Raw genomic sequence first — 21,176 nt, 5'->3', positions numbered from 1 at the left:
TAATGGAGGAGCTTTGTTTCTCAGCACTTCAGCAATCTCTTTCGCTTGTGGAATATCACATTCAATAACTTCCTCAGCGTTTTCCTCCAGAGCTTTAACAAGAACCTCACTAAATGAATACAATTAGTACCTTTATGTCGTAATAATTATTTCACATTTTATCAGTTTGTAAAATCTAGTTTTTTCTTTAACCTAACAATGCACTTCCTTGCCATCTGATTATTGCTGTTAATTTTATCATTTTCACTCATGTGGTACACACTTCTGAAAAACTGTTTGAATTTCAAATGAAGGCTGTGGTTATAATACGCTAGCAGATGGAGACCGCTAAGTACAAAGTGCAGGTAGCAACATACGAGTTGTTAAACAGGCTACGACTCACTGACTACCACGAGAGCTCTATGCACATATACAAGTGCAGGCCTTCACTTCCCAGCTGTTGAATTTTTAATCTTTTCAGAGCACAGGCAGGAGCACCCACTGTTACAAAACATTTAAAAAAGACCAACAATTTCATTAAGTACTCAAGAGATCCAACTCAGCTTTACCTGCAGTAGAGTTATACGCTGCACAATGTCAAACTCAAGTGGTGTAAGATGGACTCGGAGAGATTTTGGTGCTTCAATGTTTCATAATCAGATCATACTCAATTCCGTGGTTATGCTGCCACTTGCAAATCGATGTGAAACGACTTCACATCAACAATTACTCCACCCGAAGGGTAACAACTTAAATCTGTTATCCTCCTGCTTAGGTCAAAGGGTGATTTACAACATGTTCTCTCCTAAAAAGGGCATTACAATGAAACAAAGCCAAATAAAATGTTGAGCCAATACATTTAAGCATTATTACGTTTTTAAAGTTCGATTTCCCTACACAAAATTTCAGAACAATTTTCAATTATCTGGCCAAGGGGCATCCAGTTAGTAGTCTGAATGTCACGGAGCGTAAAAAAATAAATCTATGTACAGGATTGAGTATTAAATGCAGAAACGGGGGAAAGAATGTGTGTGTGAGATAGAGAGAAAAAAGAAAGAGATAGAGATGAAAAAGATTATCTCTGCGATTACATGTTTTTTTTTGTATTCCTAATTTGAAAAGAAAAACATTTCTCAATGGATGCGATTAATCTGCTAAACAGATATGAACTACGCCTAACGAATAAAGATGCATTAATGTTATTCAATACATACAGGTTCTTATCTGTAAAGACTGCTCGACTAATGGGTTGAATGTTCAGTATCATCTTCAACCGGACAGTGAATTTACTTGGAAAATAGATTTAAGTCAGAGCTATCTATATGACAGGGTTGTCAAAATACATTAGCCAAGTCAAAGTATCTACAGTTATATAGACAACTTTTCGAAACTTGAATGCCCATCAAAAATTCAATATTTTGCCGACATCTGAAGTGTCCACAGCTAAACAGTCATACTGCACTCACTGCAGATGTGGTGCAGCATTAAAGCTTCATATGCTGTTAATTTGTGTGTCTTCTACTGTATGATTATTCGACTGATTAACTGAACGGCAATAAAATTCTACACAATACATAACTACAAAAAGAGAAATGCACAACCACAATACAGATTCATGTAGTCCTAAACGTACTTTGCTCCAACCTATTCTTAAGCTTATCAAGGGAGTGGTGGGAGAAAGAAAAAAGGGGGGAGGGGGGGGGGTGGGAAGAAAAGAAACAAGGGGGGAGAGGAGAAACAAGGGGGGAGAGGAGAAACAAGGGGGGAGAGGAGAAACAAGGGGGGGAGGCGGGGGGGGGGGAACCGAGGGAGGGAGGCGAGGGGGGAAACCGAGGGAGGGAGGCGGGGGGGGAAACCGAGGGAGGGAGGCGGGGGGGGAAACCGAGGGAGGGAGGCGGGGGGGGAAACCGAGGGAGGGAGGCGGGGGGGGGAAACCGAGGGAGGGAGGCGGGGGGGGAAACCGAGGGAGGGAGGCGGGGGGGGAAACCGAGGGAGGGAGGCGGGGGGGGAAACCGAGGGAGGGAGGCATGGGGGGGGAAACCGAGGGAGGGAGGCATGGGGGGGGAAACCGAGGGAGGGAGGCGGGGGGGGAAACCGAGGGAGGGAGGCGGGGGGGGAAACCGAGGGAGGGAGGCGGGGGGGGAAACCGAGGGAGGGAGGCGGGGGGGGAAACCGAGGGAGGGAGGCGGGGGGGGAAACCGAGGGAGGGAGGCGGGGGGGGAAACCGAGGGAGGGAGGCGGGGGGGGAAACCGAGGGAGGGAGGCGGGGGGGGGAAACCGAGGGAGGGAGGCGGGGGGGGAAACCGAGGGAGGGAGGCGGGGGGGGAAACCGAGGGAGGGAGGCGGGGGGGGAAACCGAGGGAGGGAGGCGGGGGGGGAAACCGAGGGAGGGAGGCGGAGGGGGAAACCGAGGGAGGGAGGCGGGGGGGGAAACCGAGGGAGGGAGGCGGGGGGGGAAACCGAGGGAGGGAGGCGGGGGGGGGAAACCGAGGGAGGGAGGCGGGGGGGGAAACCGAGGGAGGGAGGCGGGGGGGGAAACCGAGGGAGGGAGGCGGGGGGGGAAACCGAGGGAGGGAGGCGGGGGGGGAAACCGAGGGAGGGAGGCGGGGGGGGAAACCGAGGGAGGGAGGCGGGGGGGGAAACCGAGGGAGGGAGGCGGGGGGGGAAACCGAGGGAGGGAGGCGGGGGGGGAAACCGAGGGAGGGAGGCGGGGGGGGAAACCGAGGGAGGGAGGCGGGGGGGGAAACCGAGGGAGGGAGGCGGGGGGGGAAACCGAGGGAGGGAGGCGGGGGGGGAAACCGAGGGAGGGAGGCGGGGGGGGAAACCGAGGGAGGGAGGCGGGGGGGGAAACCGAGGGAGGGAGGCGGGGGGGGAAACCGAGGGAGGGAGGCGGGGGGGGAAACCGAGGGAGGGAGGCGGGGGGGGAAACCGAGGGAGGGAGGCGGGGGGGGAAACCGAGGGAGGGAGGCGGGGGGGGAAACCGAGGGAGGGAGGCGGGGGGGGAAACCGAGGGAGGGAGGCGGGGGGGGAAACCGAGGGAGGGAGGCGGGGGGGGAAACCGAGGGAGGGAGGCGGGGGGGGAAACCGAGGGAGGGAGGCGGGGGGGGAAACCGAGGGAGGGAGGCGGGGGGGGAAACCGAGGGAGGGAGGCGGGGGGGGAAACCGAGGGAGGGAGGCGGGGGGGGAAACCGAGGGAGGGAGGCGGGGGGGGGAAACCGAGGGAGGGAGGCGGGGGGGGGAAACCGAGGGAGGGAGGCGGGGGGGAGAAAGGGGACAGAGGGAGGGTGGTGGGGGGGGAGAAAGGGGACAGAGGAAGGGAGGTGGGGGGAGAAAGGGGACAGAGGGAGGGAGGTGGGGGGAGAAAGGGGACAGAGCGAGGGAGGTGGGGGGAGAAAGGGAGGGAGGTGGGGGGATAGAAGCGAGAGAAAGAGAGACTAGAGTGAAGAATTACTACGAGATGGCATGATTTCTTTTGCATCCTATCTAGTGGTGTGCAAGAGCTACTAGAATAGTGTCCCCAAATTTGGGAGCAATATTCAAGTCTTGAACAAACGGGCTTTATAAAAAGGTTATGCACTGAAATATTTAAGCTCAGTAATGAATCATCTCCCCAAAGTAGTCTGGAACTTCCTTTTCAGAACTCAGTCACAGCTGAACCACCCACACTCTTGTTGAACAAAAAAAAAACTGTTTTACTTACATGTTTAAAGTTTAAGGTGAAGAGGGTTAGAATTTGCTTTCTGTGACATGCATTTACTATTAAAACCAGATTGTACAACTTTGAATGCATTTTGTGCAATGTGGTGTTGAGTTGTTCAGCATTCATTCAGTTGACTTTGCCATAAAATGTTGATAACGTGTGCACATTTATTAACAGTTCAAGACAAACAATTCCAGTTGTATACCAGAAATTCTTTAAAATGGGTTTCCTTTTACATATCAGTTATTAATGGTTTCAGTCAGTAAAATTGTGTAAAGTTGCTATACTATCATATTTTAACATAAGAGTGGCCAGGCTTTTTGTAGTTGTGGGCCAATTATTGCATATCATGGAACCTGACAGGCAACATTCAAAGTTGAAATCAATGATCACATAACCTTTAAGTTGCAAACAGATTTTACTGCTCATTTGGAATTTGCCCAACACTAAGAATTCAAACCCATGCCCATGAAAATTCTAACAGGACAAACCAGTAGAAATATAAGCTCAAATAGATACTGTTCTGTCCGTGCTTCAAGGGTTGGATTGTTCGTGCTCATGGGTCACACAAAGCTCGTTGACCATAGTTTGGACAACCTTGATTAGTAATTTTGCTAGGGCTTCTGGATCGTAAACTATTACATTACATTGTCATAAATTTAATGAGACATGGTGACCTTGGCACTTTTGGTACACTTTGCCCAAAATGGAGACCACATTGAGACTTGTACCTCATCTTCCCACATTACAACAGTGATTACATTCCAAGAATACTTAATTGGTTGGAAAGCGCTTTGTGACGTCCGGTGGTCATGAATGGCGCTATATAAATCCAAGTCATTCTTTCTTTTTTCCTGTTTGAGAGACTATTATCTTCCCTTACGTATTTGTACAGAATTTTTTTTTTTTTAAACTGGTTTCTAAATGCTCTTGTAAATAGCAGAACTATGCCTAGGATAATAGAATAGCCAGATAATAAACAGTTATCTGTCGTTACCACATATAGGGCTACTAGGTCTCCTGATACATGAAACCTGCGCAGATTCATGACTGTAGAGTAATTCCAGTTCACTTCCGTCTCCGCAATAAAAGGATGATTTACACTTAACTGATACCCGAGGTGGCAGTGTATCTGGATTAACTATTCCATGCATAGTTGAACACATGCCTTAATTATTCCTGTATGCCCCTTGATCAAAGAAACCAACCTAATATTGTATATTTCTCTGTAAACATGGTCATTAAACCTGAAATTTTTACAAACACTAGCCATCATTATTATTAACTGATGTTCATTCCTTTAACCAAAGAGTACTGCACTAGTCTGATAAGTGTCATTCCTACTCTTCAAGCCTCAGGTCACTGCACAAGGATTATTATAAGGTAGAACATAAGCTTTCAGGCACATACTGCGACATTGAAAAGGATTATCGGGACAGTTATCATAATTTGAAATGGCTACAAGAATGAGCGGCTTTTGCCTTACAGTCGCATCAGTATGCAACAACTGCCAAAACAACCTTATATTGGAAGAAACTACCCGTACATAAAACAGGTACTGAAAATTAGGCTCAATTAACAAGTTTCACTGGAATTTGCAGTTGGGATGGACAACAGATGATCATTGTGATCAGACGATGCTCCATACAGAAGTCCCACAGATTTCAAGGTAAATTTCCATTGCATAAAAGGAAATAATGCAATATAATATTTTAATAGTACTGACCGATTTCACATGGTGTTGCACACAGGCAAAAATACTGAACATATTTTATTTGCAGTTAATGTTTTCCATCTGATAAAATAGTTCCTGCTTTTCTAATAGTTAGCTTGTAAGCCTCAAGTTTATTTTTGTATTAAGAGTAGTTATCTTTATTTTGTGATTCATTCTAATGTTTTAAAATAGGTATACTTTGTACAAAATACATTTACCTTTGTAATTCATAAACCATGTGCATGGTTTTAAATTATGTACTTGGGCTTTAACAACATAAATTTTGAGTAAATCTCTGCGCTTTTTAAATTGATAAATGTCAACTGCACTATTTAAAAAAAAGGTGAGGTTGGGAAGGAGCAAACAGAGGTGGAGGGAGTGGTTGAGAGAGAAACTTAAAGCTGCAACAAGACCTAAAATTAAGAGGCATGAGTGATAGCACGAGGCCTAGATTTAACAGTGCAAGAATGGGAAGAGTACACCTTATATGGAGAATGAAAATGGCTTTAGCCGAGCATGTGGGAATTGCTGTGCGGTTGTTTGTCAGAATATCCACCCTCAGATGGGCCAGGAAGCATCGAGGAAGATGTCCCCAGAGACGCTCATGGGACATGCAGAATGTGCCAGACAGCATGCTGATGTGGTGGGGGAAGTAAAAAAAATTGGAAATATTGAGTAACTTTTATTTTTGTTATGTCATAAATATTATTTATAGGAACATTTTTTCTTCTGTAAAGTACCTTTGTACACTTTTCTACTTTAAAATGTACTATATAAATGCAAGTAGCTGTTCTTGTATATAATGGCCTGGGTAGGATATTTTCATAGCCAAGTCTCTTTTTTTTGCTGAAATGAGATTGGGTAGAATTATTCTGGTAGAATGGGACTTGAAAGGACTTTCATAATATGATTATGAATCATTAGAGTAAAGCAAGTAGAAAATACAAGAGACGGATACATAATGAGGAAGTAAATTGACCAAGTCATTATGTAGAAATTTTCATAAAGATTTGTAAATAAAAAAGATCAAAAACATATAGAATCCAGAATCATCCTCCAAATGTACTCAAAGTTCAGATCTGTGTTGCACTTTTGTCGGAATACATGCTCCTTCTCTCTCACCACCACCCCACTGCACCCCCTCCCCCAAAAAAACTAGTTAAACACAGGGTTTCTTATCGGTGTTAATTATCTCCATCTATTTGGTCATTTTTTTTTTTTAAATACAATATTTTGCTTTAAAACCTCTGAAAATTGCACAAACATTCCTGCATGAGTGAAAAATTTACATGATGGCAACTGTAATGAATGCCATTTCTGAAAATGCAGGCTTTGTAATGTTACACGAAATACATTTTTACTTGTTGCAAAATTAAAGATTTCAACATATTAATTCTCAAAGAAAGTAAGTTCACCACATTGTTTTAATACCCTGACTTTCAATGTTGAATGAACAAATAAATTAATTCATGGTCACCAAAGCCAGAAAAAAAAGCAGCAAACCTCTTTGCCTTTTAACTTTAGAAGCAGGATGCATTTGAGGCCTTCCATAACCAGTGGGCACTGCAGGGACTGGAGTGCATACTGGATGGTGTAAATAATATAATTTAATTTGGTAAAATTTCCTTTGTTTGTTATGATTTAGTTTTTGATTCGTTGTTGCCCTTTAAAAGGTTTTTTATTGTTTGCCCCAGTGTCTACTTATCGTTCAATTTAAGAGAAGTCGGATGCAATCAGAACTAAAGAATGCATAAATTTGGTAGAAAACCCCAACAGTCTTGCAGTAGGTGGAACAGCAAAATACTGTTTCAGTGTCTACACTATTTCAGTCACTGTTTACTATAGCTAACACAAATATTCAACCTCAGATCAGTATTCAAACCAGTAATAAAATGCAGCTAGATAAAGGGAGTTTGATGCTAGTCCACTAATGGAGAACTGCAGCGATCAGGCTGGCGGTGACTGCTTCTCTGACTCACTCCTCCCCATGCATTGGGAGCAATTTTTACTGCATCATTAGGTACACATTCAGGGCCCTTCATTTGTAATGATGTTTACACACATACACATTCACAAGTATGCAAATAATCAAGTGTGAAAATCGCAAAATAGCTACGACTGCTGTTTTCAACTAGTTGGCTCTAACTCGTTAGCATTAGGCCTACCATAACTCGAATCTATAATAATGCGAGTCAAAAAAAAATCTTATGAATGAGTTAGAATTTACAGCACAGAAACAGACCTTTTGGCCCAACTGGTGTATGCCGGTGTTTATGCTCCACACGAGCCTTCTCCCACCCGACTTAATCTAACCCTATCTGCATACCCTTCTGTTCCTTTCTCCCTCGTATGCTTATCTAGCTTCCACTTAAGGGTATCTATATGCTAGTCGCTTCAAATCCCCTCTCACTGACAAACTGGGATTGATTAATTTAGCTCTGGTACCTAAATCAATTCAAGCCCACTGTCAATTAATAGGACAAAACTCACGTCTTATTTTCAGAGGAGAAACTTGATTATTATACAAATGAAAAAAGTGCAACTTCTGGAAATCAAATAAAACCAGGAAATGCATGTCTGTCAGCAACTGGAAAAATAGGTCAACGTTTTGGGAGAGGTTTGTTAGAAATCAGCTTTAATGAAATATCTAACCTGAAATATTAAACTAACTTTTCTCTTAAGAGGCTGCCATAATGACTGTGAATTCCCAGTATTTTCTGTTTTTGTTCAGGAATCTCTCAGAAGTTCAGTGATGGACAAATTATAGAAAAAATAATCAGTAACATTTGTTAGCTTGAATAGAGATTTATGCCAGAGCCTGACTGCACTGTGCAAACAGTTTTTTTTTTTATTACCCCTCCGAAGCGCTTTGGGACATTTTCTACATGAAAGCACTATACAAATACAAATTGTTGATGTTAAAAATAATCTTGTCAATTTTAAAAACTGGAAACAAAAATGGAATTTCTATTTTCTTCAAGCAAATATCTAACTATGGTATGAAAAAAATACCAGATTGCTACAGTATACACATCAAAATCAATACATATAAGAGTTATTTGGTTGAATTAAACACACTAAACTGTATGACAATGTGTGTAGTATTTGTTGCAGCAATCTTTAAAACTGATTGTCTACCTGAAGGCCACATGGTAGGCATAAGTATGCAGACGAAGAAAGTTCCAGCTTTGAGTTAAGACAACTGAAATGTTATATCAGCCACTATATCCTCCTGGAAAGTATGCATACTTGAACATTGAGCCAGGTCATGGACTGTGTGATGACCCTCCCTCTTCCCCAAATGGTGGAATTCTCAGCTGACAGCCACTGTCCCGGTTCACACATAAATAATGATGACTTGGGTGTGGGAGCAGAGGGCCCATGGGATAGTCTCCCAGCATGAGTGACAGCTCCAGAGAGAGGTAGTATGAGATATTATGTTTGTGCAAAAATTAGTTACTTCAGATACAGATAAGTCATATGTAGCATAAACTAATTGACAATTATATGCAACATTATAGATATACTTTATTTTTCATCTTGGAAATCAAAGTGCACAAATAAAAATCTACCTTGACAACAATCTTATATTAACCATTAGCTATTATAAGTTAAGCTTGTAACCGTTAAATGCATTGCACTATCAAGAATTTTAACTGGGTCTCGGAAGTCAATTCTTTTATAGTTTCTTTCAGGCGTAACTATAATTTTAAATTCCAAAACTTTTTTCAATATATTAAAATTGTCTTCATACAATCGACACTACCATGTCAAATCAAATGATGTGATCTAAATAAAAATCATACAAAGAATAAAAACCATGAAAGTGTTGAAATTCAAGACTTGACAGACCACTTTGAAGCATGCACTGACGAATCACTATCAGCACCAAATCGAAACGAGCACTGACCATTCTCCAAGCGAACTAAAACCTGCTTTACTTGAAGACTAAAAATTAGAGGGAAAAAAAAGAGAGCAAATGCAGACATATTTTGCCCCCTTTTCTGCTCCTCTCTAAAGTACACTGCAGCGTGCTCAATCAATCAACACAGACAATTCAATTGCTGCCGAGAATCCTACATCACTCCCTGGCAACCACCACCTACATACTTGAGACAACCCGCTTATAATTTTCACTGCGAAACGCCAAAAAAAAAAAGAAAAGACTCTTGCAAGGGGATTGTAGCGGGGGATACAAACTTCTCCTTCCCCACCCCGGCAAGTGCGACTGAGTAGATTGTGCGGAGGGACGCGGGGGTTGGGGGGGGGTCAGACTCAAACGTCAGCAGCTCGAAATGCGCTGACCAGGCCGGGACTTTAGGATCACTTTTTAACCGGCCGGGAATGGGAGAGGGATAGAGACAGAGATAGAGAGAGAGAGAGAGAGAGACAGAGATAGAGAGAGAGAGAGAGAGAGAGAGAAACCTTCAAATCAAATAAACAACGATTCTTTTCTCAACGAAAAAAGCTTACCGAAGCTTTGCTGCAAGGGTGCTGGCCCGCCGCGCATTATTTTCACCGGGCCTCTTATTGAGGCATTCCTCTGAAGAGCTCGCCCTCTTGTTTACAGAAGCTGCCGAACGACGAAGCTGGCTGCGGGGCCCGGGGAGACTCGCGCGAGCGTTGCTCAATGCCTCGGACGGCGCCGCTCCGCCTTTTACGACAGCGCCCGCTTTCCTTCTCTTTTTTTTTCTCTCTCTCCTCCTCCTCCTCTCGAATTTATTTTCACGACACCGGCTTTGTTTGCTTCCCCCCGCCCCCGGTAAATATCGCCTTGTCTTCGCGAATTAAAGCTTCCTGGGTGTGTGTGGGTGTGTGTTTTTTTTTTAAGCCTCTATGTTTACTAAAAAGAGGCGCTGTGCTCCAATGTTATATTTCCAGGCGCATTTTTATTTTTTTTTTTAAACGCCGCTTTTATCTGTAAACGGGGAAGGGAGGGGAGGGGTATGGCGCATGCGCGGTCTGGCCAGCTTTGGACCAACCTTTGACAATAAAACATTCTCTTGCTTGAGATCATTAGAGAGATGTTGTTTGCCATCAAAACATGTTCTAGTACCACAATAAAATGTTAATTTCAGATTTTTTTTTAACTGTTTGGTGCAAATCTAAACGAAGTTGCGACTGTGTTTCCCCCCCAAAGTGACATCAATGTGGTGCCACTAAATTTTTTAACATCACAAAACATTCAGCAGCTCAGGCAGTGTCTGTGGTGGGAGAAAGAAAGTAAACGTTTCAGATCGATGACCTTTTCACCAGAACTGTTGTGTTGCCATGAAATTTAGTATTTTCTCCGTTTAAAGAAAAAAATGCCAAGCAAGCAGGAGAAATGGCTTTCGGTCAGTGTGCTGAGAAGGGAATGGTTTTCAACGTTTGTGATTTAAAAAAAAACATATGCCCCCCCCCTCAGCAACACCTTGCAGCTCCCCGGGTGAACGCTCACTCGGAGCCCGGCTCCCGGCTCCCGGCTTCCCGCTTCCCCTCCCACTGGGCTGTGAAGACAAGGCCGCGGCTCCGCTCGCTTTGCGGCAGCTGCTTACCCGCCCCCCATCCGGGCTCCTGCGAGGGGGGCGGGGCCTGGGCCGAGGCCGCTCGAGCTCGGCTGGTGGAGACGCGTAAAATGGCCGCCACCCCCAGCGCGACTGAGGCACGGCGCATCGTCGATCTGCGTGTCGTAGATCTCAAATCCGAACTCAAGCGGCGGAACCTCGACATCAGCGGCGTTAAAACGGTGCTGGTCGCCCGGCTGAAGCAGGTGTGAGAAGCCGACAGTAAAGTGAAAGGGAGGGGAAAGAGAGAGAGAGAGAGAGACCCGGGGCGCGGTTTGCCGCCGCCACTTTTTATAGTGGGCCTTGGACGAAGCCTACTTCCACATCTTAATGGCTGCTCCATCCAAATGGGTTTAATGTTTCACCGAGTCGACACAAATAGATCACAGCGAATTAAATTTCCTCTTGTCGGTGAAAAATGCTCGCGACCTGTTGTGTGCTGATAGAGCGGGTGGTTCCCGGTTGTAGAAAACAAATGGTGCACAAGGTTCCAATGTGAGCAGTTCACCTGTTTAAACAAAATAAAAGATCGAGTAACGTCGGTTAATGAGGAACGTTTGCCTATTTCATCACGGTGTTTTTAATGCGATAATATACGAGGAGAATATTCTCTTGAAAAAAAATAGGCGGTTAACTGACTCATTTTAGGGATGTTTAATTGACCGTTTAATGGTTTGAGTTTTTAAAAAAACGCGATTTTAATGATCAAAAAACAGCCCATTTTTTGATCTACAAGATCGATGTTAATTCAGTTTAAAAGCAAAACATTATTTCACATTCTGTGTTAGATTATTGTAACATCGAACCTTTGAATAAATTAATAACTTTTATTAACTAGTATTTACTAAATTAATAGTTTGCAAGGATGGATATAATTCTATCTGATGACCAACGCTGAATGCAATTCATGTAATCCTGGTTGGTACTAATCCAGAAATTTTCCCAGGTTTACTTGCCGGATTACTGTACAGAATTTTAGGTTGTGGTTTCTTTAAATGCCAGTTTAGGGTTTAGAAAAATCACAGGGTTGAAAAGTAATGTTTGTAGTCTTTCAAATTAATCACACTTGCAGGTGAGCATGTTTAAGGTGAAGTATTTGCTTGGAGTATGAATTTCCCTAAATTGCCATTCTTACTGGTATACCTCATCAGAAATGTAGTTTTAGTAAATTATTTTCTGGTTTGTAATTATTATAATTTCCACTGTATAAGTTAGTGATCTAGAAGTTGTTTTTGTTTAAAAAAACATCACATTTTACTTCACCAAAACAGGCAATCGAAGAGGAGGGAGGAGATCCTGATAACGTGCAGCTTTTTTCAGATACACCTTCAAAGAAAACACCTAAATGCAAAGGTAATCCCTTCACTAAATTTTTGATGTACATAATTTTGCAACAGGAAAGCTATCTCTGTATTCTGATTTAAAATATCTTATCTATTTCAAATGTTGGTAGAGCTGAAAGTTTTGTATTTGTTTTTTCTTATTTTGATATTTAGTTCATAAATACCAACTTTTCCTGGGATGTGGGTGTCACTGGCAAGGCCAGTATTTATTGCCCTTCCCTAGGTGCCATTGATTAGGCCATGGTGAGTTTTCTTCTTATGCGCTCCAAACGGTGAAGGTTTTGTCACAATGCTGTCAAGTAGAGTGTTTCAGCATTCTGACCCAATAATGATGAAGGAATGGCAAAATACATCTAAGTCAACTTGGAGGGGAATTTTGAGCTGATGATATTCCCATGCGGCTTCTGTTTTAGTCCTCGGTGGTAGATGCTGTGGGTTTGTGAAGCCTTGGTGAGTTGTTTTCGTGCATCCTGCAGATAGTGCACACTGCAGTCATGGTGGAGGGGGTAGATGTTTAAACTAGTGGATGAAATGCTGATCAAGTGGACTACTTTGTCCTGGATGCTGTCGAACATCGAGTGTTTGAGCTGTACCCATTCAGGCAAAAGGAGAGTATTCTATCACTCTCCTGGCATGTACCTTGTAGGAGGTGGAGAGGCTTTGGTGAGTCAGGAGATCTGCCACATGGCCCAGAATACTGAGCCTCTGACCTGCTCTTGTAGCCATGCCATTTGTGGCTAGTCATTCTCACCCAGGGTGTTAATGGTGAGGGACTCTGATAATACCATTAAATGTCATGGGGAGGTGGTTAAGCTCTCTTGCTGGAGATAGTCATGGCCTGGCAGTTGTGTGCCGCAGATATTACTTGCCACTTATCAGCCCAGGGTAGCATGTTATCCAGGTCCTGCAGTTTGTGGGAATGGACTAAGTCACAATTCCTCCGATAATATCAGCGAGCAACCGCACTTCTGGCCTTATGATGGAGGGAAGCAGATGAAGATGGTTGGGCCTGGGACATTGCCATGAATAATACTTGTAGTGAGGTCCTGGGGCTGATATGTTTACCCTTCAACAACCACAACCACCTTTTATGCTTGATATGACTCCAGTCACTGGAGTGTTTTTCTCTTGATTCCCATTGAATTTCAGTTTTACTATGGCTTCTTGGTGCCATACTCGATTTTGAACGCTGTCAATGTCAAAGGTGGTCACTTTTGACTCGCCTCTGGAATTCAGCTCTTGTGTCCTGAGTTTGGATCAAGTCTGTAATGAGGTCCAGAGCTGAGTGCTGCTGGCAGAACTCAAACTGAGCATCAGTGAAGAGGTTATTGGTGAGTAAGTGCCGCTTGATAACACCGTTGATGACTCCCTCCATCGCTTTATTGATTGGGAGTAGTCTGATTGAACGATAATTGGCCAGGTAGGGTTTGTCTTGCTTTATATCTACAGCACACACTTGGGGAATTTGTCACATTGGTGGATGCCAGTATTGTACTAGAACAGCCTTGCTGGAAGATCAGCAAGTTCTGGAGTACAGGTCTTCAGTGCTACTCTTGGGATGTTGCCGGGATCTGTAGCCTTTGCTGTATCCAGTTTCCTGATTCCACATGGAGTGACTCAAATTGGCTGAAAACTGCCATCTGTGGTGATGGGGGCCTTGGAAGGAGGTCGAGAAGGATCATACACTCGGCACATCTAATTGAAGATGGTTGTAAACGTGTCAGCCTTGTCTTGTACTTGTGTTGGGCTCTGCCATTGCTGAGGGTGGAGATGGTCATAGAGCCTCCTCCTCTCATTTGTTGTCCACCACCGCTCACAACTGGATGTGGCGGGGTTGCAGAACTTCAACTGTAAGTTTGGTTCAATAAAATTTACTGATCAAAATATGATGGAACTTTTACAGAAGGATAACTCCAGATTAATTTCGATATGCTTTTGCAAGCTTTACTATAAAAATTAAGTATATTAACCTTTTCATAAATGATTTACAGATAAGGATACAAGAGCGAGCAACTAGAATGATTTCAGGGATGGAGGAATTGTATTATGAGGAGCAATTATATAAATTAGTAATTTTCTCACTGGAATTTATTCAAATTAATATTGATTCATTCAAATGCACATTAGATAGATTTCTTTCAGAAAATAACAGTTTGAGATACAGTATATAAATAATTTGAGACCTGATATGTGGTCACTGCAGCATGCTTGGGAATTGAAACCAAGGCATACAATGTGGCCAAGATTAGTGGGAGGCCAGAGAATTGGAAATTTTTTTAAAGCCAGCAGAGAACGACTAAAAATATGATTCAAAAGAGGCAAGATAGATTATGAAAGTAAACTAGCACGGAATATAAAAACAGATGGTTCGAGTTTTGACAGGTACATAAAAAGGAAAAGAGTGGCTAATGTAAATGTTGGTCCCCTGGAGGATGAGACTGGGGAATTAATAATGGGGAACAGGAAAATGGCAGAGACGTTGAACAAATATTTTGTATCGGTCTTCACGTTAGAAGACACTAAAAACACTCCAATAGTGGATAATTGGGGCTGTAGGGAGGAACTAATGAAGGAGTACTAGGTAAAATAATGGGACTAAAGCAGACAAGTCCCCTGGACCTGATGGCTTATATCCTAGGGTCTTGAGAGAAGTGGCAGCAAAGATACTGGATGCATTGGTTGTAATCTACCCAAATTCCCTGGATTCTGGGGCGATCCCAGCGGATTGGAAAACTGCAAATGTTACGTCCTTATTTAAAAAAGGAGGCGGACAAAAAGCAGGAAACTATAGACCAGTTAGCCTAACATCTGTCATTGGGAAAATGCCAGAGTCCATTATTACGGAAGCAGTAGTGGGACATTTGGAAAAGCATGATTCAATGAAGCAGAGTCAACATGGTTTTATGAAAGGGAAATCATGTTTGACAAATTTGCTGGAGTTCTTTGAGGACGTAATAGCAGGGTGGATAAGGGGGAACCAGTGGATGTGGGATATTTGAATTTCCAGAAGGCATTCGATAAGATGCCACGTAAAAGGTTACTGCACAAGATAAAAGCTCACATGGTTGGGGATAATATATTAGCATGGATAGAGGATTGGCTAACTTAACAGAAAAGAGAGTTGGGATAAATGGGACTTTTTCCGGTTGGCAAACAGTGACTAGTGGGGTGCCGCAGGGATTGGTGCTGGGTCCTCAACTATTTACAATCTATATTAATGACTTGGATGAAGAGACAGAGTGTAGTGTAGCCAAGTTTGCTGATGAAGCAAAGATGGGTGGGAAAGCAAATTGTGAGGAGGACACAAAAAAATCTGCAAATGGATATAGACAGGCTAAGTGAGTGGACAATATACTCCATCTGCCAAATTAACATGGGAAAATGTGAGGTTATCCACTTTGGCAGAAATAATACAAAAGCAAATTACAATTTAAATGGAGAAACATTACAAAGTGCTGCAGTGCAGGGACCTGGGGGGTCCTTGTGCATGAAACACAAGGTTAGAATGCAGGTACAGTAAGTAATCAGGAAGGCAAATGGAATGTTGGCCTTTATTGCAAGGGGGATCGAGTATAAAAGCACAAGTCCTGCTACAACTGTACAGGGTATTGGTGAGGCCACACCAAGAGTACTGCGTACAGTTACGGTCTCAATAGTTAAGGAAGGATATTATTGCATTGGAGATTGTTCAGAGAAGCTCACTGGGTTGATTCCGGAGATGAGAGGGTTGATTTTTGAGGGTAGGTTGAGTCAGTTGGACCGATACACATTGGAGTTCAGAAGAATGAGAGGTGATCTTATTGAAACTTATAAGATAATGAGGGGACTCGACAAGGTGGATGCAGAGAGGATTTTTTCACTCATGGCGGGGCGGGGGGGGAACTTAAAACTAGGAGACAGAGTATCAGGATAAGGGGCTGCCCATTTAAAACTGAGATGAGGAGGAATTTCTTCTGAGGGTTGTAAATCTATGGAATTCTCTGCCCCAGTGAGCTGGGTCATTGAATATATTTAAGGCGGATAGACAGATTTTTTAGCGATCAGGGAATGAAGGGTTATGGGGAGTGGGCAGGGAAGTGGAGCCGAGTCCATGATCGGATCAGCCATGATCTTATTGAATGGCGGAGCAGGCTCGAGGGGCCTAATGGCCGACGACTCCTATTTCTGATCCCATTTCTTATGTTCTGATATTTAACAGGTGATTTTGGACATATGCGTTCCTGAGCTGATCACCAATGGGGTTTTCCTCACAGTCATGTCTGGGTCTGCTGTAGACTCATTGAGAGATTCAGTGCTGTGATTAGTCAACAACTCCATTATTGTTGTATCATGTGCCTGCCAGAATGGACCTTGATCTTTTTCCATCTAACAATTCCTATGTTTACATATTGTGCTGTAAATATTTTGATTCTGTGAAGTTAGGGTAGCACTAAATGTTGATTTTTTTTTTGCAGTGATGACTTGCAGTCCGAACATTTTTGCACAAGTCTGATTAGCAATAAGTGATCACTTGTACAAGGAGCTACTGTTTGCATTGGATTCACATTATCCATTTCACATTTTATTTCCTAGGACAATCCAACTCTTTTTTTCCTCCTACTCCCAATTGCACCAAAGTACAGTCTTTGGTCCCCCAGTTTCCTTCCATTCATGAGTAATGCCTCCTGAATCTGAGTTTTTTTTTCCTTGTTCACCAAAACAATCAGCTGCTGCTTCCCTTGATCACTTTCTTCCCTGCCTGGGTGACAGCAGTCTCCAAGATTGCTGCAAAATGACTTTCAAATTGATAGAAAATGTCACTGCTTTGTACAAGTCCCATCAAGCTAATCTGACCTACAATACAATTCAAGAATGAGAAAATGCCATTTGGCAAGCAAAGCTTATCCTGACTCTCTCATCATGGTGCCTAATATTTTTTTATTTAAATGATCAGAACTATATTCCAAGTAGAAACTGTGTTTCTGCTGAATGTAGCATTTGAAATTGCATTGCAGTTTCAGGTTTTCTTTTTATGGTTTGTTTAAGTAGAACTATAAATGCACTGCTGTGATTTCATCTCGGCACGGAAACGCTACTGCATTGCTTAAAAGATCAGTGTTTTCCTGTTAAATCGAGGCTTTGCCCAGTTGGTACTATGAAGACACGTGTAATTGAATATTGCCCTGTAGATTAAATCTATTGATGTTTTAACAAGTGGCCAAACCAACTACTGCTTGTTTACAAATTGGTTTTGCTCAGTGAACTTGACAGATGCATTCTTCTCTCAATTCCAGAAAATAACAGCCTCTCACTCGATGGACCGTTACCAGTACTGTTCTCCCATTTGCTCTCTCTTTAGCCTTGAATGCAAACAAAATGTTTCACAACATAGTTGTTTATGATGTGGAATCAGAATTGATCAGTTTAACACCAAACCAGTTGTGCAGTGCCAATGTATGTGACTGATCTTCTAAAGACTTCTTATCACTTGGTAATTGCTTCAAATAACTTTGTTCTTTCCCTATAGTATAGATTTATAGTGTCAGCTATGGCTTGCCTCTGAGTCAGAAGGTTGTGGGTTCAAGTCCCACTCCAGGAACTTGAGCACATAAATCTAGGCTGACGCTCCAATGCAGTACTTGAAGGTAGTGCTGCACTATCGGAGGTGCTGTCTTTCGGATGAGATGTTGAAGCGATGTCCCACCTGTCCCCTCAGGTGGATGTAAAAATTCCCATGGCACTATTTCGAAGAAGAGCATGGGAGTTATCCCTGGTATCCTGGCCAATATCCCTCAATCAACATCACAAAAACAGATTATTTGGTCATTATCACATTGCTGTTGGTGGGAGCTTGCTGTGCACAAGTTGGCTGCCACGTTTCCCACAGTGTAACAGTGACTACACTCCAAAAGTACTTCATTGGCTGTAAAGCGCTTTGAGACGTCCGGTGGTCGTGAAAGGTGCTATATAAATACAAGTCTTTCTTTCTTTTCTAAAATAGTTTGTTTCCCTATTTGGAGGGGAAGGGCTGTTGATTATTTCTGCAAAACATCGATTCTGTCTGGCAATGTGTGAAACTCCTGATTGCATGATCTTTTGATATTCCAGAATAGGTCGTTTTGTTCTTTGCAAAATGTTTTAATATTTTTATATGAATGAATGAATCATTTACTTCCACTCCTGGCTTTTTTTAAAAAATCGCAACGCTAAAGTAAACTACCTCTGAAATACTCGGTTATTATTCTACAAGCTTACAAGTTTTTAGTTCAAGATACTATCAAAGTTTTGTAATTGCTTTGGAGTAATCAGTAACTGAGAATGTAGATAACTCTGTTTTGCTAGAATCTTTAGTTTAAAAATTGCAAGTACATTTTATTACTCTTAATGGATAAATTGAGGGGGATCTAGAGTGATCTGTTCAGCTGAGTACATAGGTTAAACTATTGTTTTATTTTAAGGGAAAAAACAGGATTCTGATGAAGCTGGTGGTGATGTCAGCACAGAAGAGGATGGTAATTGCAAGGTAAGCACTGTCATGCTTTTCATCGCAGAACAATAAGAACTGGGGGGGATTCCAGGTGCACGGTTAAACCTGTTTTTTAAAAAAAAAAACTTTCCATATGTGCTGTGTTTCAAGATGCCATGTCATGTAGAACCTGAGGGTATACTGAATTTGTGGTGAAGGTTTATAGTACTATGTTAATTTCACAGTCAAATGCTGTAAATTTTCTATGCATAAAAAGTGACTGATATACAATACCATGTAGGTGCTCAAGCATTTGAGAACTGCGTGACACTTTTATTCAAATATCTGTCTTTTTCTTCTACCCCGTTCTGAAGGTACTGGCTTTTAAGCTACAGTTTCACAGGCACTGTCTGTTTTCCAATATTTTACCCATGTTGCCATTCTTCATCGAAGCACACAGCACAGAACGAGGCCAATCAGTCCAGCATGCCTCTTTGAAAGAGCTATCCAATTAGTCCCATTCCATTCCTGCTTTTTCCACACAGCCCTGAAAATGTTACCTTTTTCAAGTACATGTTCAATTCCCTTTTGAAAGTTACTACTGAATCTGCTTCTGCTGCTGCCCTATGCATTCCAAATCATTATCACTCGCTGCATAAATAATATCATCTCCCCTCTGGTTCTGTTGCCAAATATCTTAAATCGGTGTCCTCTGGTTATGGACCCTCTTGCCAGTGGAAACTATTTCTCCCCATGTATTCTTATCAAAACCCTTCATAATTTTAACTACCTTTTTATTAAATCTCCCCTTAACCTTCTCTGTTCTATGGAGAACAGTCCCAGTTACTCTAATCTCACCACATAACTGAAGTCCTTGGTAGCAATCTAGTAAATCTCTTCTCCAAGTCCTTGACATCCTTCCTAAAATGTGGTGCCTAGAATTGGACACATTACACCAGTTGAGGCCTAACCAGTGATTTTTATAAGGGTTTAGCATAACTTCCTTGCTTTTATATTCTGTTTATAAAGCCAAGGATCCTGTATTCTTTTTAACAGCCTTATCAACATGTCCTGCCATCTATCGTGTGTGAGGCACATAGTGATTCTTGGTGCTTTTTAAACCTGGAGGGTTGAAATCAATTCTGCTTTGTCCAACATCAATATATATGCACTTTTCTTCAGGGGTTACTGGAGCAGAACTGGGAACCCTGGCAGATTCTTCACACTGCCCCTATTCCCAGGCCCTGAAGTGAATAATAACGCCCAGCTACTGCCCTGGCTGACATGAATTAGCTCACCACAGACTTAGCATGGCTTAGTACTATATTTGTACCATTGTCCTGTAGCTCATCAGGTGTGCTACAGTTTTTATTAAAAATATGTTGGCAAATCTCCCATGATGTTGCTTATGGCAAGTTAGATTATTTGCTGTTAGCCAGGATGTTTATACCCTGGAATGCACAGTTCAGATGGAGCTGTGTGTTGGATTCATAATGTTTAATTGACTTTCATCATCATCATCATAGGCAATCTCTCTGAATCGAGGAAGACTTGCTTCCACTCTTAGCATGAGTTCTTAGATGGCTGTACAGTCCAATACGCGAATCACAGTCTCTGTCGCAGGTGGGACAGATAGTCGTTGAGGGAAAGGGTGGGACTAGTTTGCCGCATGCTCCTTCCGCTGCTTGCGCTTGATTTCTGCATGCTCTCGCGACAATACTCGAGGAGCTCAGCGCCCTCCTGAATGCACTTCCTCCACTTACGGCGGTCTATGGCCAGGGACTCGCAGGTGTCAGTGGGGATGTTGCACTTTATCAGGGAGGCTTTGAGAGTGCCTTGTAACGTTTCCTCTGCCCACCTTTGGCTTGTTTGCCATGGGTGAGTTCCGAGTAGAGCGCTTGCTTTGGTAGCCTCATGTCTGGCATGCGAACTATGTGGCCTGCCCAGCAGAGCTGATCAAGTGTGGTCAGTGCTTCAAAGCTGGGGATGTTGGCCTGGACGAGGACGCTAATGTTTGTGCGTTTGTCCTCCCAGGGGATTTGCAGGATCTTGCGGAGACATCGTTGGTGGTATTTCTCCAGCGACTGAGGTGTCTACTGTACATGGTCCACGTCTCTGAGCCATACAGAAGCGTTTATGTACTGTAATCCAATCAGTTAATTGCTTTTTGGTGACGGAAGTTTGCAGATTGGAAGCTACTTAAAAGCTATCTACAAATTTCCAGGCAAAGTTTGAAAAAAAAACACGACGTGAAGTCATTGGCTTTCTTTCCCTTTTTAAAAAAAATACTTTTGACACTTTGTGGTGCATTGAAATCATGAGATAGATGAAGTGAATGGTAGGATGGCTGAGTGATGAAGCCTGATGGTTGTAAATTCAAATCCTCATTGTCTGCATTTAAACTTCGTTTCTTGCAAACATTTCTAAGCTCTTGCTTGGTATTGCACTG

At 42.8% G+C, this 21,176-nt stretch overlaps 2 protein-coding genes across 7 annotated transcripts in view; one reads left to right on the top strand and one right to left on the bottom strand.

Moving 5' to 3' along the window:
* rnf111 (ring finger protein 111) overlaps positions 1-10,093 on the bottom strand; it is a 149,114-nt gene extending 139,021 nt beyond the window's left edge. For all 3 annotated transcript variants that reach the window (XM_070858372.1, XM_070858373.1, XM_070858374.1), the window contains exon 1: positions 9,867-10,093. The gene's annotated coding sequence lies outside the window, so the exon portion shown is untranslated. The remainder of the gene's footprint in view (positions 1-9,866) is intronic.
* Positions 10,094-10,969: 876 nt separating this feature from the next.
* Positions 10,970-21,176, top strand: part of LOC139227544 (SAFB-like transcription modulator) — a 41,572-nt gene continuing 31,365 nt past the window's right edge. For 2 of the 4 annotated variants that reach the window (XM_070858370.1, XM_070858368.1), the window contains exons 1-3: positions 10,970-11,145; positions 12,211-12,292; positions 18,720-18,784. In XM_070858370.1, the coding sequence (XP_070714471.1) occupies positions 11,011-11,145; positions 12,211-12,292; positions 18,720-18,784 (282 nt within the window). In that variant the 5' untranslated portion in view covers positions 10,970-11,010. The remainder of the gene's footprint in view (positions 11,146-12,210; positions 12,293-18,719; positions 18,785-21,176) is intronic. The other 2 variants (XM_070858371.1, XM_070858369.1) reach the window with 1 other exon arrangement.

The sequence above is a fragment of the Pristiophorus japonicus genome, chromosome 17 (genome assembly GCF_044704955.1).
Source record: "Pristiophorus japonicus isolate sPriJap1 chromosome 17, sPriJap1.hap1, whole genome shotgun sequence".
In the NCBI taxonomy this organism is placed as follows: domain Eukaryota; kingdom Metazoa; phylum Chordata; class Chondrichthyes; family Pristiophoridae; genus Pristiophorus; species Pristiophorus japonicus.
The sequence above is the reverse complement of the archived record's forward strand: the minus strand, read 5'-3'. Positions and strand labels throughout refer to the sequence as shown.